The sequence below is a fragment of the Python bivittatus genome, unplaced genomic scaffold (genome assembly GCF_059951505.1).
Source record: "Python bivittatus isolate LINGU-HERP-01145 unplaced genomic scaffold, Pbiv_v1 ctg000510_np1212, whole genome shotgun sequence".
Classification (NCBI taxonomy): Eukaryota; Metazoa; Chordata; class Lepidosauria; order Squamata; family Pythonidae; genus Python; species Python bivittatus.
Window position 1 is genome coordinate 1,305,941 of NW_028277081.1, and position 20,331 is coordinate 1,326,271.

Consider the following 20,331-nt stretch of genomic DNA (forward strand, 5'->3'; position numbering starts at 1 on the left):
GCAACCCAGAATTCAGAATGAATTCCGCCAGCAGCGTTTTCTACATGGACATCTGAAGCAATGAAGCCTGGGAGCTGACTCGCCGATGGACGGGGGCCGCTGTTCTGTGATCGTGTCTGTTAAATTAGGCTTTGTTAATTACACCCAGTGCTGGGTCAAGCCCCACGCAGCTGGGAAGCATCAAGAACGCAAGGAAAGCACAGATTTCAACAAGGGGTCTTCCATAAGACTGTAAACCCAGACTCGTGCAAACCACAAACGGCATCTCCCACCCTCGTTTAGAGCGAGGGGATTAATCCGGAGTCTCGTGGGATGAGGTGAAATGCTTCTGCCCAGGTTTCTCGTCAGCTGGGCTGAACGGCCACTTAGAAGATCAAGGGCGGAGAGGAAGGAAGATGACCTCAACAGAGACAGGCCAGATCCGTTACCAAAGCAGAAAAAACCACGGCTTAAGTCCAAAACAAGGAAGTGTGTGGAAGCACTTGAGATCGACACCTCTCTAATTCACATGAGTATAAGGGGGGGAGCACAACCAGACTTGCAAAATTTGGTTATCAGAGCCACTCTGAATAAAATTAATCTTAGCCCCCCTGTGGAGTTGATTTTCAGTCTGGTCTACCTGGTGGGGCTGACAATCATCTGCCAGGAGATGGCCCTCCTATCTCTGGATTATTTAGGTATTCTTTCCCTTCCACTCCTTTCCTACCTTGCCCCAAATCTTTCACACCAGCTTCCTGCAGTCATAGATGGGAGCTCACATTGCTGGAGCTGGCTCATGGGATGATTGACGCTGCTTCCCCCATCTTCTTGATTTGTATATTGCTTTTATAGGTTTGGTCTTTGTGATTTAATCAGGGGGTATTTCTGTTTTTATTGTTTTTATTGTCTTGGTTTTTAATTGTAAGCCACCCAGAGTCACCCTCTGGGGGAGATGGGCGGCATATAAATTAAATAAATGTCCACTCCTATTATTGCTGACAACAGGATCCTCAACCTAAGTGGGGCAGATCCCTTCATTTTTCTGAAGGATCATTGCCAATCCAAGATATGGTGTGTGATCCTCTCTCTCCCTCTGAAAACAAAGGCCCAGAACAATTTGCTCCTGACTCACATGAAGCACACCTCCTCTCGTGTCTACCACCCCATAAGCATGAGCTTGTCAGAAACATGGAACAGCATTAACCCTGATTTTCCAGTGGGGGCTCTGAAGCTCAGTATCTCTCTCTGAAGACAGGCAATTAATTAATCAAGGAGTTCAGGACCTACTGGTTAGCAGCAAGGAGAGTGGGTGAGCTGGGCTGGGCATGGAATTAAGAATTATTTTGGGGATTCAGACCTCATAACTACTCAGGAAAGTAGAAACTGGATGCTATCCTGGGCATCAACTGAGAACTATGTGCAGAACAGCAGCCAAGGCATGGAGGAATTGGGGCAGAGAGAGATTTGGAGGAACAAGTGTGAGACCTGTGAGGTAAGCCAGGTCAAGAAACAGATACTATAAGAAATTTTGGAATTCTATTGATATAGGCTATAACAACTGACAGCTTTTTCTTTTCCTTCTCTCTTATATGTCAGCCTTCCTAGGTAGACCAAACAGGAAACACAACCGAATAAGCTAATTCTACTTTATTGTGAGGCTACATTAACAGAATCTTGCAAGTCTGAAAGTACAAGTCTCCCACCCTCTTCTTTACAGCCTGAGAAGTTAGGGAGGGTCCCTTCTGAGCCATTTTCTCTGCCCATTATGCAGCTGTGGGCTACGCCCTCTCTTATCTGACTGTTCCTAGGCAGCATCTCTTCGCCCCATTTCTCAAGGTCTTTCTCACATACCATTACATCATATCAAAGAGAGTCAAGGTGGGGCGATCTTGAGTTTCTTTCTCACCTTTTCCTGTTTTCCTGAGCTAAGCTCATGTTTTGCTAATGGTCTCTGAATACCTTCCCCAGGGCCACCTCTGTACTCCTTTACAGCACAAGAAAAGGCAACTCACCCACCCTGTCTAAAACAGCTGAGACTGTGGCTCACAGCACTGACATTCAAAGAAGCCACTCTGTGAATTTGCCAATCAAGAAGCTCTTGGCCACAATATGAAGGACAGGAATGGAAGCCCTGAAGTTCTCTATAATACTGCTGGACAACAGCTTCCATCCTGGTTGGTGGAGAGGAATCCTGGGAGATGTAGTTCAACAGCATCTGCAGGGGCACATCCCGCACATCAGCTTGGCTGTTGTGAGAACAGATGAAGCCCACCTGAAACAAGCCGGCTGGGTTCTTCTTGTGCTCTAAGCCCATGAAAAAGGGCATAATTAGGAACCATTGGAACATTTGGGATTTGGGGAGCAGGCCAGCAGGCACTCTCACAAAATGGCTGCTAAGAGAGGGCTTGTCCAAATGTAAACCTTGCCAAATCTTTTCTGGCCTATCAATGTCCCTACTATCTACTCTAGCCTTCCTCCCAACATTTTACTTCATGTGGTGGTCATGCAAAAAAAAAAAAAAAATTAAAAAAATCCAAAGTATTGGAAAGAAATACATAACCCCCCCCCCAATCTAAAAATAAAAATTTGAATCAAAACCACAGTTGCTTCTATTCCAGGAAACCTAAATGAAAAATATTCTAATTTATTAAGGTACATGTTGACAGCAGCAAGAATAAATCTAGCACATGATTGGAAAAGAGTTACTTTGCCTACGATATCACACTGGGAAATTAAAATTGGAGAATATGTTTCAATAGCAAAATTGACAGTACATGTCCACAATACAAGTTTAACCAAATTCAATTAAATAGAAACTAACAATTACTAATGTTTGATGCGAAGTTTAGAAATATTTAAACTGGCTAGCGGTTGGGGATACGAATGGAAGGGAACCCCCAGAAAGTAATTTTTTTTTTTACTTTTTTTTTCAACCTAAATGTAGTGTATTTTGCTTTGCCTCGCTTTTTTCGACTTCCTCTGTTTTTCAATATTTTAACAATATGCATTATTAACAAAAATAATCCTTCATCCCTATGCTGCTTTAATCGTGGCCTGTAATCATGCGTGTTGGGGAATACACGTTTGAGTCGAAAGGCTTAGATTAACGTCTGACTTCGTGCCGCTCTCAACTCCCGAGAACGGGAGGAGATGTAACCATCAGCAAAACCAGATCCCCAATTTGCTCCTCCCTTCTACCTTTCATGCAAAAACCCAGAAATTAAAAACTCCCTATCTCCCTCCAACCCCAGTGCCCCGCAAAGCCACAGAGGCAGCGAGATTTTGAGCAGGACGATTCTGTCTCCTGCGGTAAAGAAAAAGAATTTCCATTTAATCTCCCCAACTCGCTCTAAGTTCAAAAATGTCCCCCCTCCATCCGTATCCTCCAAAGGATGTTTTAATTACAGAGGTCTAGATTACCCGAGTCATGAAAAGTTCCTATAGCAACCACTCCTACGTATCAGCGATCGAGTCTCAGAAAGGTATCTTTCCTGTTTCCTCTCCAGCCGACAGAAGGGCTGTCCTCCGTTTACCCCGTCTGCCTGCAGCTAGAAAGGGTCTACAGCACGGATAGAAATCACCCCTTGTGCTCCTTTATGCTGGAGGCAAGCAATCTGGGGTGTCCAAATGTTTTAAAGGACAATTTATTGGTGTGGGTCATGGCGGTTCGTGGGAAAAGAACGGGTTGGAGCGTTGACCCTGGGGACGGACCTCTTTGTCCAGGACTTCAAGTGGGTTTCATCTCTGGAATCAGGTAGCAAATTCCAGAACTAAATATGAGTTGGACAAGGAATGGTGTGTCAGCCCAGATCTCCTGCCGGTTTCATCCGGAGAGGGAGAAGTTTTGTCTCATCATCCCTCTTAGCCATGCTTCCTTTTAAATCTGCTGACAGCACATGCGAGGTCCATGAGTTGGTTTAATCAGATGCTCTGTTCTGTATCATGCTCACCGCAAGAGGGTCAACCCTGCTTGAGCAGGGCCCATTGTGTGAATGCAGCCCTGTTTTCCTAAATGGAAAAGTCCTGTTTCCTATATGCTGGCTCTCCTTTAGCTCTTCGCTAATCTTTCTGAGAGAGTGACCAGCTGTAATGGTGTGTGGGAAAGACCTTGGGAGACGGGGCCAAGAGACGCTGCCAAGGGAACGGTCAGATAAGAGATGGCTTAGCCCGCGGCTGGATAGTGGGTGAGACAAGAGGGTCAGAAGGGACCCTCAGTAGTTTCTTGGGCTGTAAAGGAGATGGAGGGGAGAGTAAATCTGCCTGAGAAACTAGGGAGTCCCTTCTGAGCCTCTTGATCTACCCACTATCCAGCCATGGGCTAAGCCACCTCTTATCTGACTGTTCTCTTGGGAGCGTCTCTTGGCCCAGTCTCCCAAGGTCTTTCCCACACACCATTATGCCAGCCTAGCACGTACAATTAACCCTAGATGGGTAATCTCTAATTCAGATCACCTATAAACCAAGGAAATGCCATTTCCACATCCTTTGCTCAGGTTAGGGAATGACTAAAACTGAGCCTGTCTGAAACTGTTCCAGGCCCTTCCCTTGCTCAGGGTGAAATTTAGGGCAAGGTTCTCACCCTGTGGCTCTAACAGCTTTTTCTACACTTCTGTCTCAAACCTTGTGACTACTGCTAGCTTGTAAAAATAGAAACCAAAACACGGCGGGGTTGGCTGTTACGTCCGCTGTCATGGGTTGGGCTGGCTCCTCCTGGTTGTCAGGAATACCTGGAGCTCTGCTGATATGAAAATAGGGTTGATGAAGAGGGGCCTGGATTGAAATGAGATGTGCAAGGAAGAACATCAGATGTTCCAGGCAGTTAACTCCACAAAGTCCTACCACAGAATCGTAGGATCATTGAATGGAAAGGAGGGAAGGGACCTTGAAAATCCTCTAGTCCAGTGTTTCTCATGCTGGCTGGGGAACTCTGGGAGTTGAAGTCCACACATCTTAAAGTTGCCAAGGTTGAGAAACACTGCTCTAGTCCAACCACCTGGCCAGTGGAGGAATCCATTTCTACACCATCCTTGTTTGAGCACCTCCAGAGGAGAATCTAACCATACAATCATAACATCAGATCAGCGAGTCGTAGAGTTGGAAGGTCCCCCAAGGATCACCTCATCCAACCCTCTGAATGATCTCCAAATGACAGTTGGGCCACAATATCCAACAGGCTCTTGTCTGTTTTATGTTACAATCAACAACAGCAAGAAGAACTCCCATCTCAATAAAAACATCATCATTAGAACAAATATGGACAGGGGAAATATCCCTCCTGTTCTGGATCCCCAAGATTGGTGGACTGAGCCGATAAGCAAATGGAGCCAGAAGAAAATTGGGTCAGGAGGAACTGGTACAGCTACTCTGGAAAAGGCCTGATTTTCTGCATTGATCAGCCTATCAATGTTGGCCCCCAATTCTCACTAAAGAATTCATTTGCCCTCAAGATTACTCCAAGCTCTGATTATACCTGATCCCAGCTAGCTTAATTCAGCATCCACAGGCAAAACAGGCCCTGATATTTTTATAAACTCTGGCACGTTTGTGATCTATGCAGTGGAAAGCTTGGTTGCCCAAGGGGTCTATGCTCCAAGACTAAGAAAGCCATCAACAATCATCTGAGATGAAGGAAAAGGGAGATGGGTATTTTGGAAGTGGAGACCAGATGTTGAACACCTGAGAAGAGTCACTGGGGCCTTGGGTTTGGATAGAAGAGCATGGCACTTCGCAGAATCCCATAAGAATCCAACAGGAGAGGTTCTCCTGGACTTACCTCCATGTACAAATCCATGCATGGTGCAATCGGATGGTCCCACCAGATGGATCAGACTTGACTGGCTGTATCCAACAGTGTAGGGCTCTGTAAAGGGAAAAAGAACCTAGCTGTGAAAGAGCATATGAGGCTAGAACCCAAGGGCTCAACCCTACAATTTGGACTCTGCACACACAAAGGGTTCCCAGAAGTGTAAGAACGCAGGGAGAACAGGGCTGAGTCAGCTCAAGGCTCGTTTCACCAGAGGAAAGACGGCTGTCAGGAGTGGTCCTCAACCTACTTTCATCCCCCTTTGGCGATGGAAGTTCAGACTCCTGCTAAATGCTCTCTCTCTCTTCCCTGTTGCCTTAGGGAGGAAGAAGAAATGGGATGAAGAAGAGGAAAAAAGGGGCACTAAGGACAGAGGAGGTCTCCACACACCAACTTCTGAATCCAGCCTTTCCCCATCAGCTGCATCAACCATGAGGCCCACAAAGGTCGCCTCGCCCAACTGGACCCAGTATCCTGTTTCTAGCAGCATGGAGGTGTCTGGGAAAGCCACAGGGGTGGGGGAGTAGGGGGGAATCAAGGATTAAAACTAGCCATAAAATAAGAGTGAGAAAGGATTTCTCACCATGATTACCGAAAGCTGACCATTCACTGTTTGGAGAGGGAAAATCCATGAGAACTGTAGTGTAATGTGAAGTCCTTGGGGTGCTCTGAGCTTGGTTGTTTTCTTGCAAATGTTTCGTTACCTGGCTAGGTAACATCTTCAGTGCTAGAAGGGAGTGGGGTTTGCTCACTGTTTATATGCAGTGGCTTGCCCTGCCAGTGTGTATGTGGGGGGGGGGTTAATGTGATGTGGCCACACCCACTTTGCCCCCCTGTCGCTTTCAAACCAGGTTGGGTTCTTAGATTGGTCTTTCTCAACCTTGGCAACTGGAAGACGTGTGGACCTCAACTCCCAGAATTCCCCAGCCAGCCATTTCTAGGAGTTGAGGTCCACATGTCTTCCAATTGCCAAGGTTGAGAAACACTGTCCTAGATCCTTTCGCCTCCAAATGTTAACAAGGATATATTGATATTCTACCTGGAGAAAGGCTTACAGGAGATTGTTCAAAGTTCGCTGAAAGGACAAAACAGGCCCAGGCCTCTTAATTTAGAGAAATTAAATAGAACACTGATTAACCCAGTTATGCAAATGTGGGGAACGGAGGCGAAACAAACCTCTTTCATTCCTAAGATATTTAAGATATTTTGTTCTTAAGATGCATCCTTCCTCCTTCAGCCGGAGCGCCAAACCAACTAAGCCGCTCCCCTGGTGTTAAGCCCGACACAGAACTGTCAGCTCTTACAAGCCAGCATCCAGAGACCTTCCTTAAACCGAGTTAAGCCATCAGAACAGCCTTACCTTTACTTTGCCTGTCTGGGAAGCCATGAAAAGAAAAGAGAGACAGACGGATAAGCCCACGTGCATTTATTGCAGAAATAATCAGGTGCTACAGGAGAGGAAGACCGGGGAGGATACATGGTTTAAATCCCATTTTCCACCAACTGCCTTTGTGTTCTTGTTCCTGGGCAGACTGGCCCTGGCCGCCCTGGGGTGCTTAAGGCTTTGCCTAGGGATGAGGCTGCAGAGCAGGGTCACCCAAGAAACATTCCAAGGTCACAAACTTCATTTTCAAAAAAGGAACGTACCCCCACCAAGTCAGCAAGCAAGACGTCGCCAGGAAACGTGGCTTCATAACAAGCCAAAATGCACCTCTATTTTGGCCTGCAGCCTGCGCAGGACAAGCAGCAGTGGGGGGGGGGGGTTGTCTCTGCTTCTCTCTCCCCCTGCCCCAGAGAACGGCAAACCCCGTCTAAAAGTGGGGATATCGGTCCGAAACGTTTGATTAAAATGGCCCGCCTTTGGAAACACCGGAACGGACCAAGGAACTAATAGTACGATGTTAGTGACGGGAGCTGGTTTAGTGACAGGAGTCAGTTTAGTGATGGGAGTCAGTTTAGCGATGGGAGTCAATTTAGTGATGGGAGTTAATTTCGTATTGGTGTGAATTGGAAGAAGCCACTGATGTTCTCTCTTCTGTATTGGTCAGGCTGGGGCTGGAATATTTATTTATTTATATATTTATTTGTTTAATTAATTAAATTTACATGCCGCCCATCTCCCCCAGAGGGTGACTCTGGGCGGCTCACGATTAAAATCAAACATTAAAAACAGTAAAAAATGTAATATCCGCATTAAATCAGCTAAAAAATATACTATATAAAAAGATGATATACAATATCGTGTCCGGAGGAAATCCACCAGGATGCTAAGGGGTCGAAAGGAAAGAAACCCCGAGGGATTAGCGGCCTTGGGTGCGCTTGGCCCGGAGAAGAGAAAACTGCAAGGAAATGCAATAGTTACCTTCAAAAGTCTGAAAGGCTGTCCTAGAGAAGATGGGGGAAAATTGTTTGAAAATAGCTGTATTCCCAAAGACAGGATGTGAAACCACGGGTTTAAAAAACGTGGAAACATGTAAGGGGGTGTCCTTAACTGGAGATGTTCAGAGGTTGGGGGATTCCTCTGTACGGGAAGCTGTCGTGAAGGATCCCTGAACTGCACAAGAGGTTGGACTAAATGACCTCTAAGTTCCCTTCTCTTACATGATTCTTTGCGTTAATTTGGATTTCTACACCGGGTAGGAGGCTGGAGGAGTCCCCAAGATCCCTTCCAGCTCTTGCATTCAATGATTCTATGATAAAGAACTGGATAATGAGACGTTACTACAACATGTTCATTTTTTTTTTCTGATGAAATAATTGCTTACATAAATGTTGACCAGGATAACGTCACATTCAAGATAACGATACTCCTGTTAGGGTCCAGGTTTATTGGACATACCACATTACATTTCAACATATGGAAGTTTTCTCCCTGGGCTCTGAAAATTCAGAGAACTGGATAACCGATGCTGTATTTCTGTAGAATATAATATTAGCTCTTTCCACGGGCTTCGTTCAACCAGCTAGGCTCAAATGGAGTTGGGTAGTTTTGCGGCCCAACATGTGCATGAGTGCATGTTGCATCCTTCCAGATGTTGCAGGCAGAGAAATCCCACCACGCTTGCAAGACCAGCAACTTGTGGGGGCCCGAATTGCTCCACCCTACTCCTTCAAACGATGCATCCCAAGGGAGTGTGGCATTTAGAGTTGACGGTGCAAAGTGTTTCCCTTATCCAACTACTCTCAGATTTGTTCTCCTTCTGCTTTGCAACAGTGCTTTGCAACTTGGGAGCGGCCCAAACAACAGGAGGTGAGGCCGGCTCTTTGGCCCTGGTTGGGGGACCCGTTCAAACCATGGGCATAAAACTGTCAGTTCGACACCGAGCAGGAACAAGAGGAGAGGGTCTTAGAAAAGGAGAATGAAAGGAAAATAGAGGCGCAGGAGGGCCTTGCAAGCGACAACGGATCGTGCGTTTCTCACCAAGGTGGGATCATATCTCTCTGGACCCAGGTGAACAGAGGAGCGAATCAGGGAAGTAAGGAGAAGAACAGAACTTCAAAAACAAAAGGCAACTGGCTCGAAACCCCAGTTTCAATGTCCAACTGCTCCCTTGAAAAAGACTTTAATTTGCTGGAGTCTGAAAAAACAGACTTCCAGCAGGAAAGATCAGAAGCAGCATGTTGGGACAAGCCGTTTCCCTTATGGGCTTGGACTAAAGCATTCGACCCTAGGCGCTCGTTCCAAACGACTGTCGACTTACGCGTGTTTAATTGCTGCAACGGACAAGGTGGCCCCGGAAGAAGAACAAACATTCTTCCCTATATTTCTATACCCAAATTAGTCTTGAAACACTGTTCTTTCTCTGAAAGTCAGTTCTTGAAATTCAGTTTTTTAAAAAAACATTCTTTCCTATATTTCTATGTCTGAATCAGTCTTGAAACGCCGTTCTCCTGCCCAAGCATTTCTGGCTAGATGAGAGGACTCGAAACAGACCCTAAAGCACAATCAAAATAGATCTTTCCTGCATACTCCTTTTGGATTTCCAAGAGCAAACTCAGTCTGGCTTGACATTAGCAAAGTCACTTTAACATGCATGTACCCCTTTATAACGTTTGAAGGGCAGGGCAGGTGGCCTTCTCTCCCTAAAAACAGTGGCAATTTACAGACACAGTAAGTAAGGGCCACTCTGATGGAAAATCCTGCTGGACCGCATCCTGAATCTGATGCCAACTGAAAGCTGTACCCCTGAACCCAGGAGCTTCCTTTGAAAAATCTCCTGGCCCCAAAAGGAGCTGGTTTCGAGGCTGAGTCACCCCGCAACCGTAGCATCAATTCCATGCGCTTCTCTAGGCTCTGAAAAATACCTAAAATTAAGCTGGAGGAAGATAAAAATAGCGCACAGACACCTCAGCTCACATGCTCGCCAGGCAGCGTTCTCCATTTTAAAAGATGTAGCCACGCAGTGCCAGCCTTTTGTTTTCTACCCAAGACATCTGCTGCCCTACCTAAGATTTCCAGCCCCCTGAAATTTGGGGGGTCAGTTTTTTGAAACCAGAAACCTTCTGCAGAGGGATCTGGAGCTAAAGGACCCCCATCCGCTGCCCAGAAAGCCAGTGTAGGAGATCTAGGGTGGTATACTAGTTAAAGATGCTGGGAAGACGCTGGCCAAGTCCCCCTCGATCACGGAGCTCAGGGGGGACGGTGCTCCGGGGGTTCTCTCTCTCTTACCCCCCACCTCTCACCAAGGGGTTGCTATGGAAATGGAACAAGGGGAGCCCCCCAAAAACACATGATGGAAATGCAAGAAATCTGTAAGTCCGCCTACAGGTCTCTCCATGCCAGGCAGGTGCCCGCCATACCTGGATTGATCACGGGCAGAATGACATCACCGTTCCGCTCCTTGGTTTCCTGACGCTCCAGCTTCTGCTGCTCGTAGCGTCGCCTCCCTTCTTCCTCTTGTTCCTTCCTCGCAAACTAATAGAAAACACAAAGGCAGTTTGTTCACCCCAAGCCGAGAGAGGTGGGCTGGGGCACCGCCGTACAGTTACCGAGTGTTCGCCCTCCTTTAAGGAAGGCCTGAGGGGGGATTCCCGTGAGGGAGAGCCCGGGAAACAGAGGTGGGTTTTGCAGAACGTATCGGAGCAGAGGAAGAACCCCTAAGAAGGTTCCAAACGCAGGCTGATGAGGGAATGGCTCCCTTGAGGGCCACACGAGGTTTCGGGACTCTCCAGAGCACCAGTCGAGAGGGCCACCCAAACTCCTGACTTTTGGAGGCCCTTGTCACCTCCGCTAGCACCATGCTCCGTCTGGCATCCACCGGAAGCAAAAGAGAAGCGAGTTTCTTGCCAAGCCATGTTGCGGCTTGGCAGCATCGCTGTGATTTCTAAGCATCCCTCCAGTGTCATCTGGGCCATAAAAATAGAGAGCTGGAAGTTGGCCCCCCTGCTCAGATCCAAACCAAAGAGACAGGGAAAAAGCCTCTGTTGCGGTGAGTCTCAACCTTGGCCACTTTCAGAGGTGTGGACTTCAATTCCCAGAATTCCCCAGCCAGCAATCAAAAGCACCTCCTCCTTAGAAGGCCGCCCACGAAGCAGAAGAAATGTTTAATGCAAGGGACGGTTGGTCGATCGATTTAAAAATCAAATACCTTTGGAATTTTGCCTTCTATAAATACTCTGTGACTGAGTCTATATTAAAGTCTAAGTCTTCACTGTAATATGTCATTAATAAACACGTAGCCATTTATGTTTAAACATTTTCATTGCCTATGTACATCCAGCTGGAACCATAATTTCCATAGAAATACCACTTCGCATCGTGCAAATTTGAATAATGGGGTTCCTTATCCCCAGGAAACAAGACCTAGCTATAAATCCTGAGTTTGGAAATGGCTGAGCAAATGTGGTTTTTAATTCCATTTTGTGCCCTGTGCTGGGAACGCAGCTACAATCAGGGAAGAACGCCCGTAAATGAATAGCCCAGAACTGAATCGGGAAGCCCCCAACAGCGATCAAAAGAGCAAAGCAAGGCTTACAAAATTAAGAAGCCCGTTTTTTCAGCTTATAAAGGGGCACCAGACGTTTTCTTCCTGCGAGTCTCACCTGAATGGGAGGCACTTCCAGAACCTTGTGCACGTTGTGAAGAGAAAGCGGGACATACCACAAAGTGGCCTTGTTGGTCACTCTCTTAGCACCTAAGGAGAAGAGAACGGTCTGTAAACAAGCAGATCACAGGAAAAGAGTCATGGGGGACTCAATTCTTGGTGGGAACCTTTTGGCTCTGCTTTAAGAAATGAGTGTTTTAATTCCAGGAGGCTTAATTTGATCAATCTGAAGATTAGTGACAATCCCTTAGTGGAGAGACGGACCATCTATGGATCTCCAGATGTTGTTGGACTCCATCACCCAACAACCCCACTGTTGACGGGGCCGACAGTGAGGAATTCTGGGAAGTGCAGTTCAGAAACATCTTGACTCTGATTTAGGAGATGCGCTTTCAACAGCTCAGGGATTGTAAGCAAGGCAGAGCAAGCTAGCCACAGAATCACTCCCAGGGCCACATGCCTCCCATAAATGGTTGGCAGGTGCTCTCAGAGACAAGGAATGGCTTTCTGAACATGCACTGCCTCTACTTCACCAAAGTATGGATTGCTAGGTTCACAAATTAAATTAAATTAAATTAAATTAAATTAAATTAAATTAAATTAAATTAAATTAAATTCAGTTCAGTTCAGTTCAGTTCAGTTCAGTTCAGTTCAGTTCAGTTCAGTTCAGTTTAAGTCAACCCAACCCAACCCAACCCAACCCAACCCATCACAGCTCAGGCTACTAAGTCAGCATTCAAAAGATGGCACCATATTCAGAGACAAAGTGAGACAACCCAACCCTAACTGGCCTATCGGAATCCTTATTACCATAGGTGCCCAGAACAAGCCATGATGATATCCCGTGTGTTATAAAAGTCAAGCCAAGGATGCCAAAGCATCGTTTGTGTCCATAACAGAGAAAAATGAAAGGATGGCTCCAAAATCATAGGAAAAGTTGGCTATACAGCCAGCAAATAAAATGCTAGGAATCTATTTTTTTTAGATTTTCACCGCTCACTGTTTCCTTCTGCTCGTGTCTTCTTTGTTTAGGCATCAAAGTTATAGAAAAGGTGAACCATCATAAATCCATGGTCCATTTTTGAATGGCTCCCAAGTGACCTTTGTCCCCCCTGGACCCAAGGATGAAATTCCCAGGACCCACCTTGGCAAAATCATTATGTGCTGGAGGGCTTTTGGGATATACTCTGCCAATGCTGGTATTGTAGGAGGAGAGCCATGTTAGTTAGAAGGAGTCTGGCAGCCCCTTTGCCGCCTAACACGTTTTATTAAAAGCATTTGCACGAAAGCTGATGCCTTTTAATAAAATTTGCGACTCGGAAAAGGCGCTCCTCCTGATGTTTTGGCAAGGCCGGTGTATGCAACTCAACGACGGTTAAGTCTGACAGATTTTTTAAAAAGCAGCAAAAGAAAGAAAGGAGACGCTGAGATACAGGAGGGAGGGACAGGCGGAGTTGAGGCTGCAAAGGAGGAAGGAAAGAGACGAAATGGGGAACCCCCTTTGCTACCAACGGTGTTTCCAAGCTGGCTTTTCACCCCGGGGCCTCCGAAAGCCACTCAACAGCTGGGGGTCATGAGCACATCGGCCAGGAAGATGCAAAAGCGTATTCAGTTGGAAGGGTTCCCGCCGGTTGGGTTAGAGACGGTTTGCCCAGAAGGGCTCTTATCAATTCACCGACGAAGAGATGCCATGGACCAATTTCTCCCTTCTCCTTGCCTGGCTCAGGTTGGTTGCGCTATTAAAACGCACAACACATCGGAAGGTGAAAAATGCGGGGTTTGGGGGGGGAGGGGGAAAGGACCTTTTTCGAGACCTTGCAATCTCTTCCCTCTAAACTCAGTTTTCCCACCTGTCTTGCCCCCAGATTCTAGATGACACCTTCCAAAGGGGAGGCGACCCCTTTGGGGCTCCCCCAAGACGTGACCCCCCACCCCAAAGGGTCTCCAAGGGGCAGCCAAGGGACAATTGCTGCACTTTGCATGGGAATGTTATTCTGGAAAGCCTTTCAGATCGCCCTGCCTTTCCTCCTCCGTGCTTGTTGCTGTGGCAACCTGCTTGCCAGGGAGGTTTCTGCAGGTGGGGGCACACGGCGGGTATTGCCAGTAAATCTTATTCCCCCCAGTGGGTTGTCACATCCGCTCGGGATCAAAGCAGGGGGAAAAGGTTGGGTTTTTCTCCTGCAAGGGCAGAAAAAGGCGACTCATCGGGGGGCGGGGGGCACAGGATGCCCAAAGGGAAATTCAGTTTCTCCAGGCCAGGTTGAAGTATATCAAGCAGATGGTCCTCTTTGACATCAAACCCTGCTTCTCAGTTCATCAGGCTTTGTTGCAGATGCTGTTGTAATGGTATGTGGGAAAGACCTTGGGAGACGGGGCCAAGAGATGCTGCCTAGGGAACAGTCAGATAAGAGAGGGCATAGCCGATAGCTGGATAGTGGACAGGGCAAAAGGCTCAGAAAGGACCCTCCCTAGTTTCTTTGCCCAGTCTCTTTGCCCAGTCTCCCAAGGTCTTTCCCACATACATTACGGCTGTTCTGCATTTCAGCTTTAGCTGGGCCCACGAATTGGAGGGTCTGCTGTTAATCTCAGAGATCTCCAATTCAACTCTTTAGGGGAACAGCAACTTCACTGTGTGTGTGTGTGTGTGTTTAACATAAGGCGGGAGAGAGAACAGATACAAAGCAGGCTGCAACTATTCTCCTGCAGTCAGGGGCCAAGCGTTTTCATTCAGCCAGGGTGGGACCAAAGGCAACCCACTCATTAGAGGAGGTCACACAGAACAGTCTCAGTTCAACTAGGATGCAAATGGAAACCAAAGTTAAGGGAACACCTGTTTTGTGTGTGTTGCACAAATGTAGCCTGTTGCATGACTGATGAACGGAGGTTCACAAACTTGGCGCTTCTGTTTCTGACATTAAATGAAAGAGCCAATGGCTGTGGGGGGAAGAGAGAAGCCCCAAGCGTCTCATTCAAAATTTGACCCGTTCTTGGACATCAAAGCTACAGATGCCCTTTGAAGGGAGCCTCCTACGTATCTAGCAAGATACGGATTATATTTTCAAAGTGGCCTCAAGCACAGGGGAGGGGGGACCATGCAGGAGGGGGAGAGTTAGCTGAGAAAAATAAAGCAAAAGCAGCAATTTACTTGACCCTCCCAATGAACTCCAGCCCCTCGGTAGGGACCATCACCCCTTGGAAGGAACTTTTGATGCTGGCTTTGGTTCTCTTTCAAAGGTAGAATAATTGTGGAAATTCCACTCATCTGCCTACATCCAGCTGTGCTCAGAGGGCGAAACATCTGGGGGCCTGTTTGTGTTTCTAATGAAATGCAGTGTTTCTCTTGGCAAGCAGCTGCTTCAACCGCTCCCTTTTCCAGAGACGCTCAATGGAAGTCAGACGTTGGGAAGATGAGGCAAGATGGAATAAAAAGGAGGGCAAAATCAGTCATCCTGAGGGTGCAGACATCTGGTATGCTTTGAAGCATACCAGCCCAGCCTGAATCTTGATAGTTCTTTAACAGTTATGCTGCAAGGCGTTGTTTTTTTATCAGTTAAACCAGTGACTGTTTTATGGGTGAAAAGCAAGCCTCTGCTTGCTCCCATTCAAGCACCTCGGCAGAAAAGAAACAGGGTGAACTTGAACAGACATTTACCAAGGCCCCTTAAAAAATGCTGAAGGATCTCCTTGTACAGGAGACCCCAACAATGCCTCTCTGGGGTCCCAACAGATTCTTTGCTCATCTACTTTTTTTCAAAATGCTATTTTTAAGAGTGGCATGTGGCAAAGCAAAGGACCGGTCTCTAGCATCATATCCCTGCGTGAGAAAAACAGGATAAGTGAGCAGATGTTTGCCTGGGGAGCTAAACAGGAAGAAAAGAGAAGACTGGATAGAAAAGCTGTGTGCTCAGAGGGATTATGTATAGTCTGTGGGCTGCAGCTGGCAAAATGAGAAGCAAAGAACTGCTGACCAGATGTAAACAGAATACAGGTGCCTTCTGTATTCCAATCTATGGAAGGAACCACAGAGCCAATAACCACCAAAGCATTTAAAGATTTGAAGTCTGGCAGTATACACGCACAAGCTCACAAACAGAAAGAGATGGATTCCTGTATTGTGTAGTAGCTGATCTTTTGCATAAATATGACCTAATTCCAAATAAAGCCTCTATCAAATTGTGCTCAGGCAGTGAAGGTTTGATGTTAGCTAGGTACTGAGAGCAAAGGAGAAGGAGGGGGTATGTGAAGAGGTGTGAAGTCTGCACAAAGACTGGCATGCTGAGCTGTGTGAAGTAAGACAAAAGTGTGTTGAATAGCGGCTGATTGCAAGGGGAGTGCCTGAAAGCTGCCATCTCCTACTTCCTGCTGAGTAAGCAGAGACTGTAAGAGGAATATAAGGCAGCCTGGTGTCAGAGAGCAAACTCACCGAGAGAGCTAACAGGAGTTTGCCTGGGGAGTTCTGAAAGGGAAAGGGAAACTAATTTACAAATTTTCCCACTAAATCAAGAGTCAAGTATATTGCTAATGTGAGTCTCTGAGAAAAGAACAGAAAAAAGAAATAAAAGCAGCAGGGCCACATTTACAGTACACAATGGTTACCAGCCTCCTCATCAATGTAAGAATTCATTCCCACAAAATACCAGTTGATTGCAAACTGAGCAGAGGTCTAACGCGGTTGCAAAAAGAAAAATGCAATCCAAGGCTGGATTAACAGAAGTATAATTTCCAAATCTAGTGCAGTACGGCAAATTATTGAGGGGTAAGAGTTTTATTTATAGAGTTTCTAATGAGGGATTAATCTGGATGAAGGTATTTTCCCAGCGAATTGCACAGAGCAGCTGCTCCCTTAGAAAATGATCGATGCTTTCTCATTTTGATTAGTGATTAACCATGATACAATTAGTATATAACCGTATCCAAGGAGCTGCATAGTTGAGGCTGGAAAGTTATCCATCCTAGAATCAATCATCCATGTCACTAGGAACAGTTGTGCATGTTAATTCCAGCTGGAACCTCTCACAGACAATAAACACGGGCCATGCGTGATCTTACACGCATTTCACCACTTGCCTAGACCAAAAAGCTCCCCAAAGTTTGTGGCGGACCTTTTCGCTCAGCGCAAGGCTGGGAACGAATATCGTTCAGCGAGTCTAGGGAACTCGTCCCATTCGCCAAGAGCCGCCAGCGTTTACCTGTGAGGATGTTTTCGGCTTCTACTTGCACCTGAACTTCTACGGAGTGTTTAGATGTATAAGTGATCTCGGCACTGACGTGGGCCACCTCGCCGATGCACATTGGGGAGAGGAAGTCCGTGCGCTCCACGCGAGCGAGGGCAGCCACGCAAGGCTCCTGGTGGGTAGAGCAGAAAACCCAATTAACGGAAAACCCGGTTTCCCATACAAGTGAAGAAAACAAGAAAAAGGAAGGAATAAAATGAGAACAGAAGCAATACGAGAGGGAAGGAAAAAATGAAGTTTTTCAACACGAGAGATGAGCGACGCTCGGCCTACAGGGCTGAAAGCCACAAGGGCTACTGACTGGAATATCGTCCGAGAAAAGACCCCTCATTTCGTTTCTCCTGGCCTCCCTCCACAGGCTGGAGAAAAATGCATAATTACAGCTGCGTTAAAAGCAGAAAGCACCCTTTAAAAGGAAACAGAACAGTGCTTCAGAAGGTGGCGCAGAGGAGCCTTGAAGAAAATGCGCAGCAACCGTTAGCAAAACATGAGCTCAGCCCGGGAAAACAGGAACGTGTGAGAAAGAAACTCAAGACGCCTCGCCTTGGATCCCTTTGGTATAAGAAGGAGGGAACGGGAAAAGCTGTCAGTTTTTATAGCCTGGATTAATAGAGTTCCAACATTTCTTATAGTATCTGTTTCTTGACCTGGCCTACCTCGAAGGACAGAAAGTTGGGGACATGGGAGGAATGCAATTAAAATCTATTGCCCTTCCTTTGGAAAGACTCTTTTCAGTACATGAGAATACTGAACAGAGGGCAGGACAGAAACAGCAGGATAAAATACCAAGGAAGAATATTCAGGCTAAACGTCGGGAAAAACTTATCGACTGTACACGCTCTCAGTCAGTGGAACAGGCTGCCACATGATGCGGTGAGTTCTTTTGTCACTGGAGGTCTTCGAACAGAGGCCATCCATCAAAGATGCTGTAGCGCATCCTGCGCTGAGCAAGGGGTTGGACTAGATACCTCTAGAGTCCCCCCCCAACTCCAGGATCCTCTAATTTGCTTTCTAATGACTTCTAATTAGACATTCACATTCTAGCAGTCTTTCTTGCCTGTTATTTAACTACCCCTAACCCTTTGACATAACTTCAAGCATTTATTTATACTTATATTTTTTATATTTCAAATCTGGACCCCACCCATCTCACTAGGAAGTGACTCTGGGCGGTTTACATGAAAACAAAACATTAAAATTAAAATACAGTAAAAATAGTATAAAAATACAATAAAAAATACAATTTATACCGCCCTGAGTTGTGTTTCTGGCCAGTTTCTAACGTAACCCGCGGAGGCCCAGCTCGCAGGCTTGCCATCTTAAGGTGACACATCACAAAAGGAAAAAGGAGCAGGGCCGGAAAAGAAGAACAAGACTCAGAAACTACGTCTTCCTAGCGTCTTCCACGCGGCACAGCCGCGCTCCACCCAGTTCTGGTTTTCCCCCATGGCCGATCCTCCTGCCTTGAACCGGGAGCCCAAATTCGGCTCGCTCAACCCCCTGGAGCAAACGCCCTCGACGTGTGCAGAATCGGCTGATCGGATTTATTGCCCTGAGGCCTGGTGGCAGCCCCTTTCTTAAACAGCTTTAAAATGAAATGAGACAGCTTCCTCATCGGGGGTTCTGATCCACCATCGCACGGGTTATGGGTGTCCTCCAGAACCAGAGAGAGCATGCTTTCAATTCAGGGGCTGAGGAGGAGGAGTGACCTCTGGGCTTTCAAGTAAAATAACCCTCAAAGTCATGATCTCCACATATGCTGCGTTCCCAAGAGATTCTGCAACCACTATGTACAAAGCCTCAGTCTTTCCTACTGTGGGATGGGAACAATCCACTATTCTGCAAAGTTGGCAGAGAATGGACCCACCCAATCTATGGTTTACTATTTGGGGTTCCAGCAGAAGCCCCAATACACACACACACTCACACACAATTTCCTTTTTCCATAGCTCTATCAGTTGGAGCTGGCAGGCATGTCGACCTGTTCGTTTTTCCCTTTAGAAGTGTTTTTCAAACTTGGCAACGTTAAGATGGGTAGACTTCAACTCCCAGAACTCGCCGGCCAGCTTTTTTCCCCCCATCTTGAACTGAATCCCAGGAGGCCCCCAACGTTTTGCAAAGGACAAAACGTGCCTCTTTTTTTTGAGAAGATGTCCTGATGGGCGGGGAGTCCCTTCCCACTTGCAAGCATCACAGAGCCTCGAGTTCCCGCGGGTGAAAAGCTTTGTAAAAGTTAAATACATAAAAGTCTGGAGGAGCCATTCTAAAGCCTAGGGTGCCATTCCTCAGTCCCACTAAAGAGCCATTTTGGCCAGAGAGAAGGAAAGATTTATTAGATGAAATACTCGTTTCACTCTTTGCAATTTCAGTCCAGTGAGTTGGATTCACATAAGGCAGGGTTGTTCAACCTTGGCCTCTTGAAGATGGGTGGACTTCAACTCCCAGAATTCCCCAGCCAGCATTCCGGGCCAGAGCTAAATTCCTTGAATCCTGGCCATTTCCAGGTATGGGAACTCCAACTCGCAGAATTCCACAAGCAGCCTGACCACTGAGGAGAATTCTGGGAGTTGAAGTCCACACCCCTGGACTTCAACTTGCTGGCTGGGGAATTCTGGGAGTTGAAGTCCACCCCTCTTCAAGTGGCCAAGGCTGAACCACCCTGTTTTAGAATAAGACGTGGCCTTGTTAATCCACCGAGACACAAATCCGCCCCAGAAAAAGATGATTGACAAACAAAACCAGGATGAGGCCAGGAATTTAGTAGCAAAATTGTTCAGAGGAGTAAAGCTTATCCAGCTGTTTCAAAGGGAGATGTCAGCAGTTGTTTGGGGATTCCCCCCCCCAAACTACTCTTCAAATTATCCTCCAGCGCCACCTTCTGGCCATTCATTTATACATTTACCCAGGAGAAACATCTGTAATGCAGGAGCAGGTTAGAGACATGGATGCAGGCACGAGAAAATGAGCACAAATCTGCCAGAAACCCCTTTGGTATCTTCAGTGGGACCGCTGGCCTTGGTTTCGCCTCTGTCCAGCTCAAAAAGCTGTGATCCTTTTAGCCCAAAGTGTTTTACTTTCCAGACGAAATCAAGCTGCTGTAATTTCAGCCTGCCTGCCTGCCTGCCTGCCTGCCTGCCTGCCTGCCTGCCTGCCTGCCTGCCTGCCTGCCTGCCTGCCTGCCTGCCTGCCTGCCTGCCTGCCTACCTACCTACCTATCTATCTATCTATCTATCTATCTATCTATCTATCTATCTATCTATCTATCTATCTA

General features: G+C 46.8%; 1 protein-coding gene across 2 annotated transcripts in view; it reads right to left on the reverse strand.

Annotated features, from left to right (window-relative positions):
- Nucleotides 1-20,331, reverse strand: part of ACOT7 (acyl-CoA thioesterase 7) — a 51,969-nt gene that overhangs the window by 17,843 nt on the left and 13,795 nt on the right. For both annotated transcript variants that reach the window (XM_088147609.1, XM_088147608.1), the window contains exons 3-6: nucleotides 17,016-17,172; nucleotides 11,825-11,916; nucleotides 10,583-10,697; nucleotides 5,753-5,839 (exon numbers count right to left, since the gene is read on the reverse strand). In XM_088147609.1, the coding sequence (XP_088003735.1) occupies nucleotides 5,753-5,839; nucleotides 10,583-10,697; nucleotides 11,825-11,916; nucleotides 17,016-17,172 (451 nt within the window). The remainder of the gene's footprint in view (nucleotides 1-5,752; nucleotides 5,840-10,582; nucleotides 10,698-11,824; nucleotides 11,917-17,015; nucleotides 17,173-20,331) is intronic.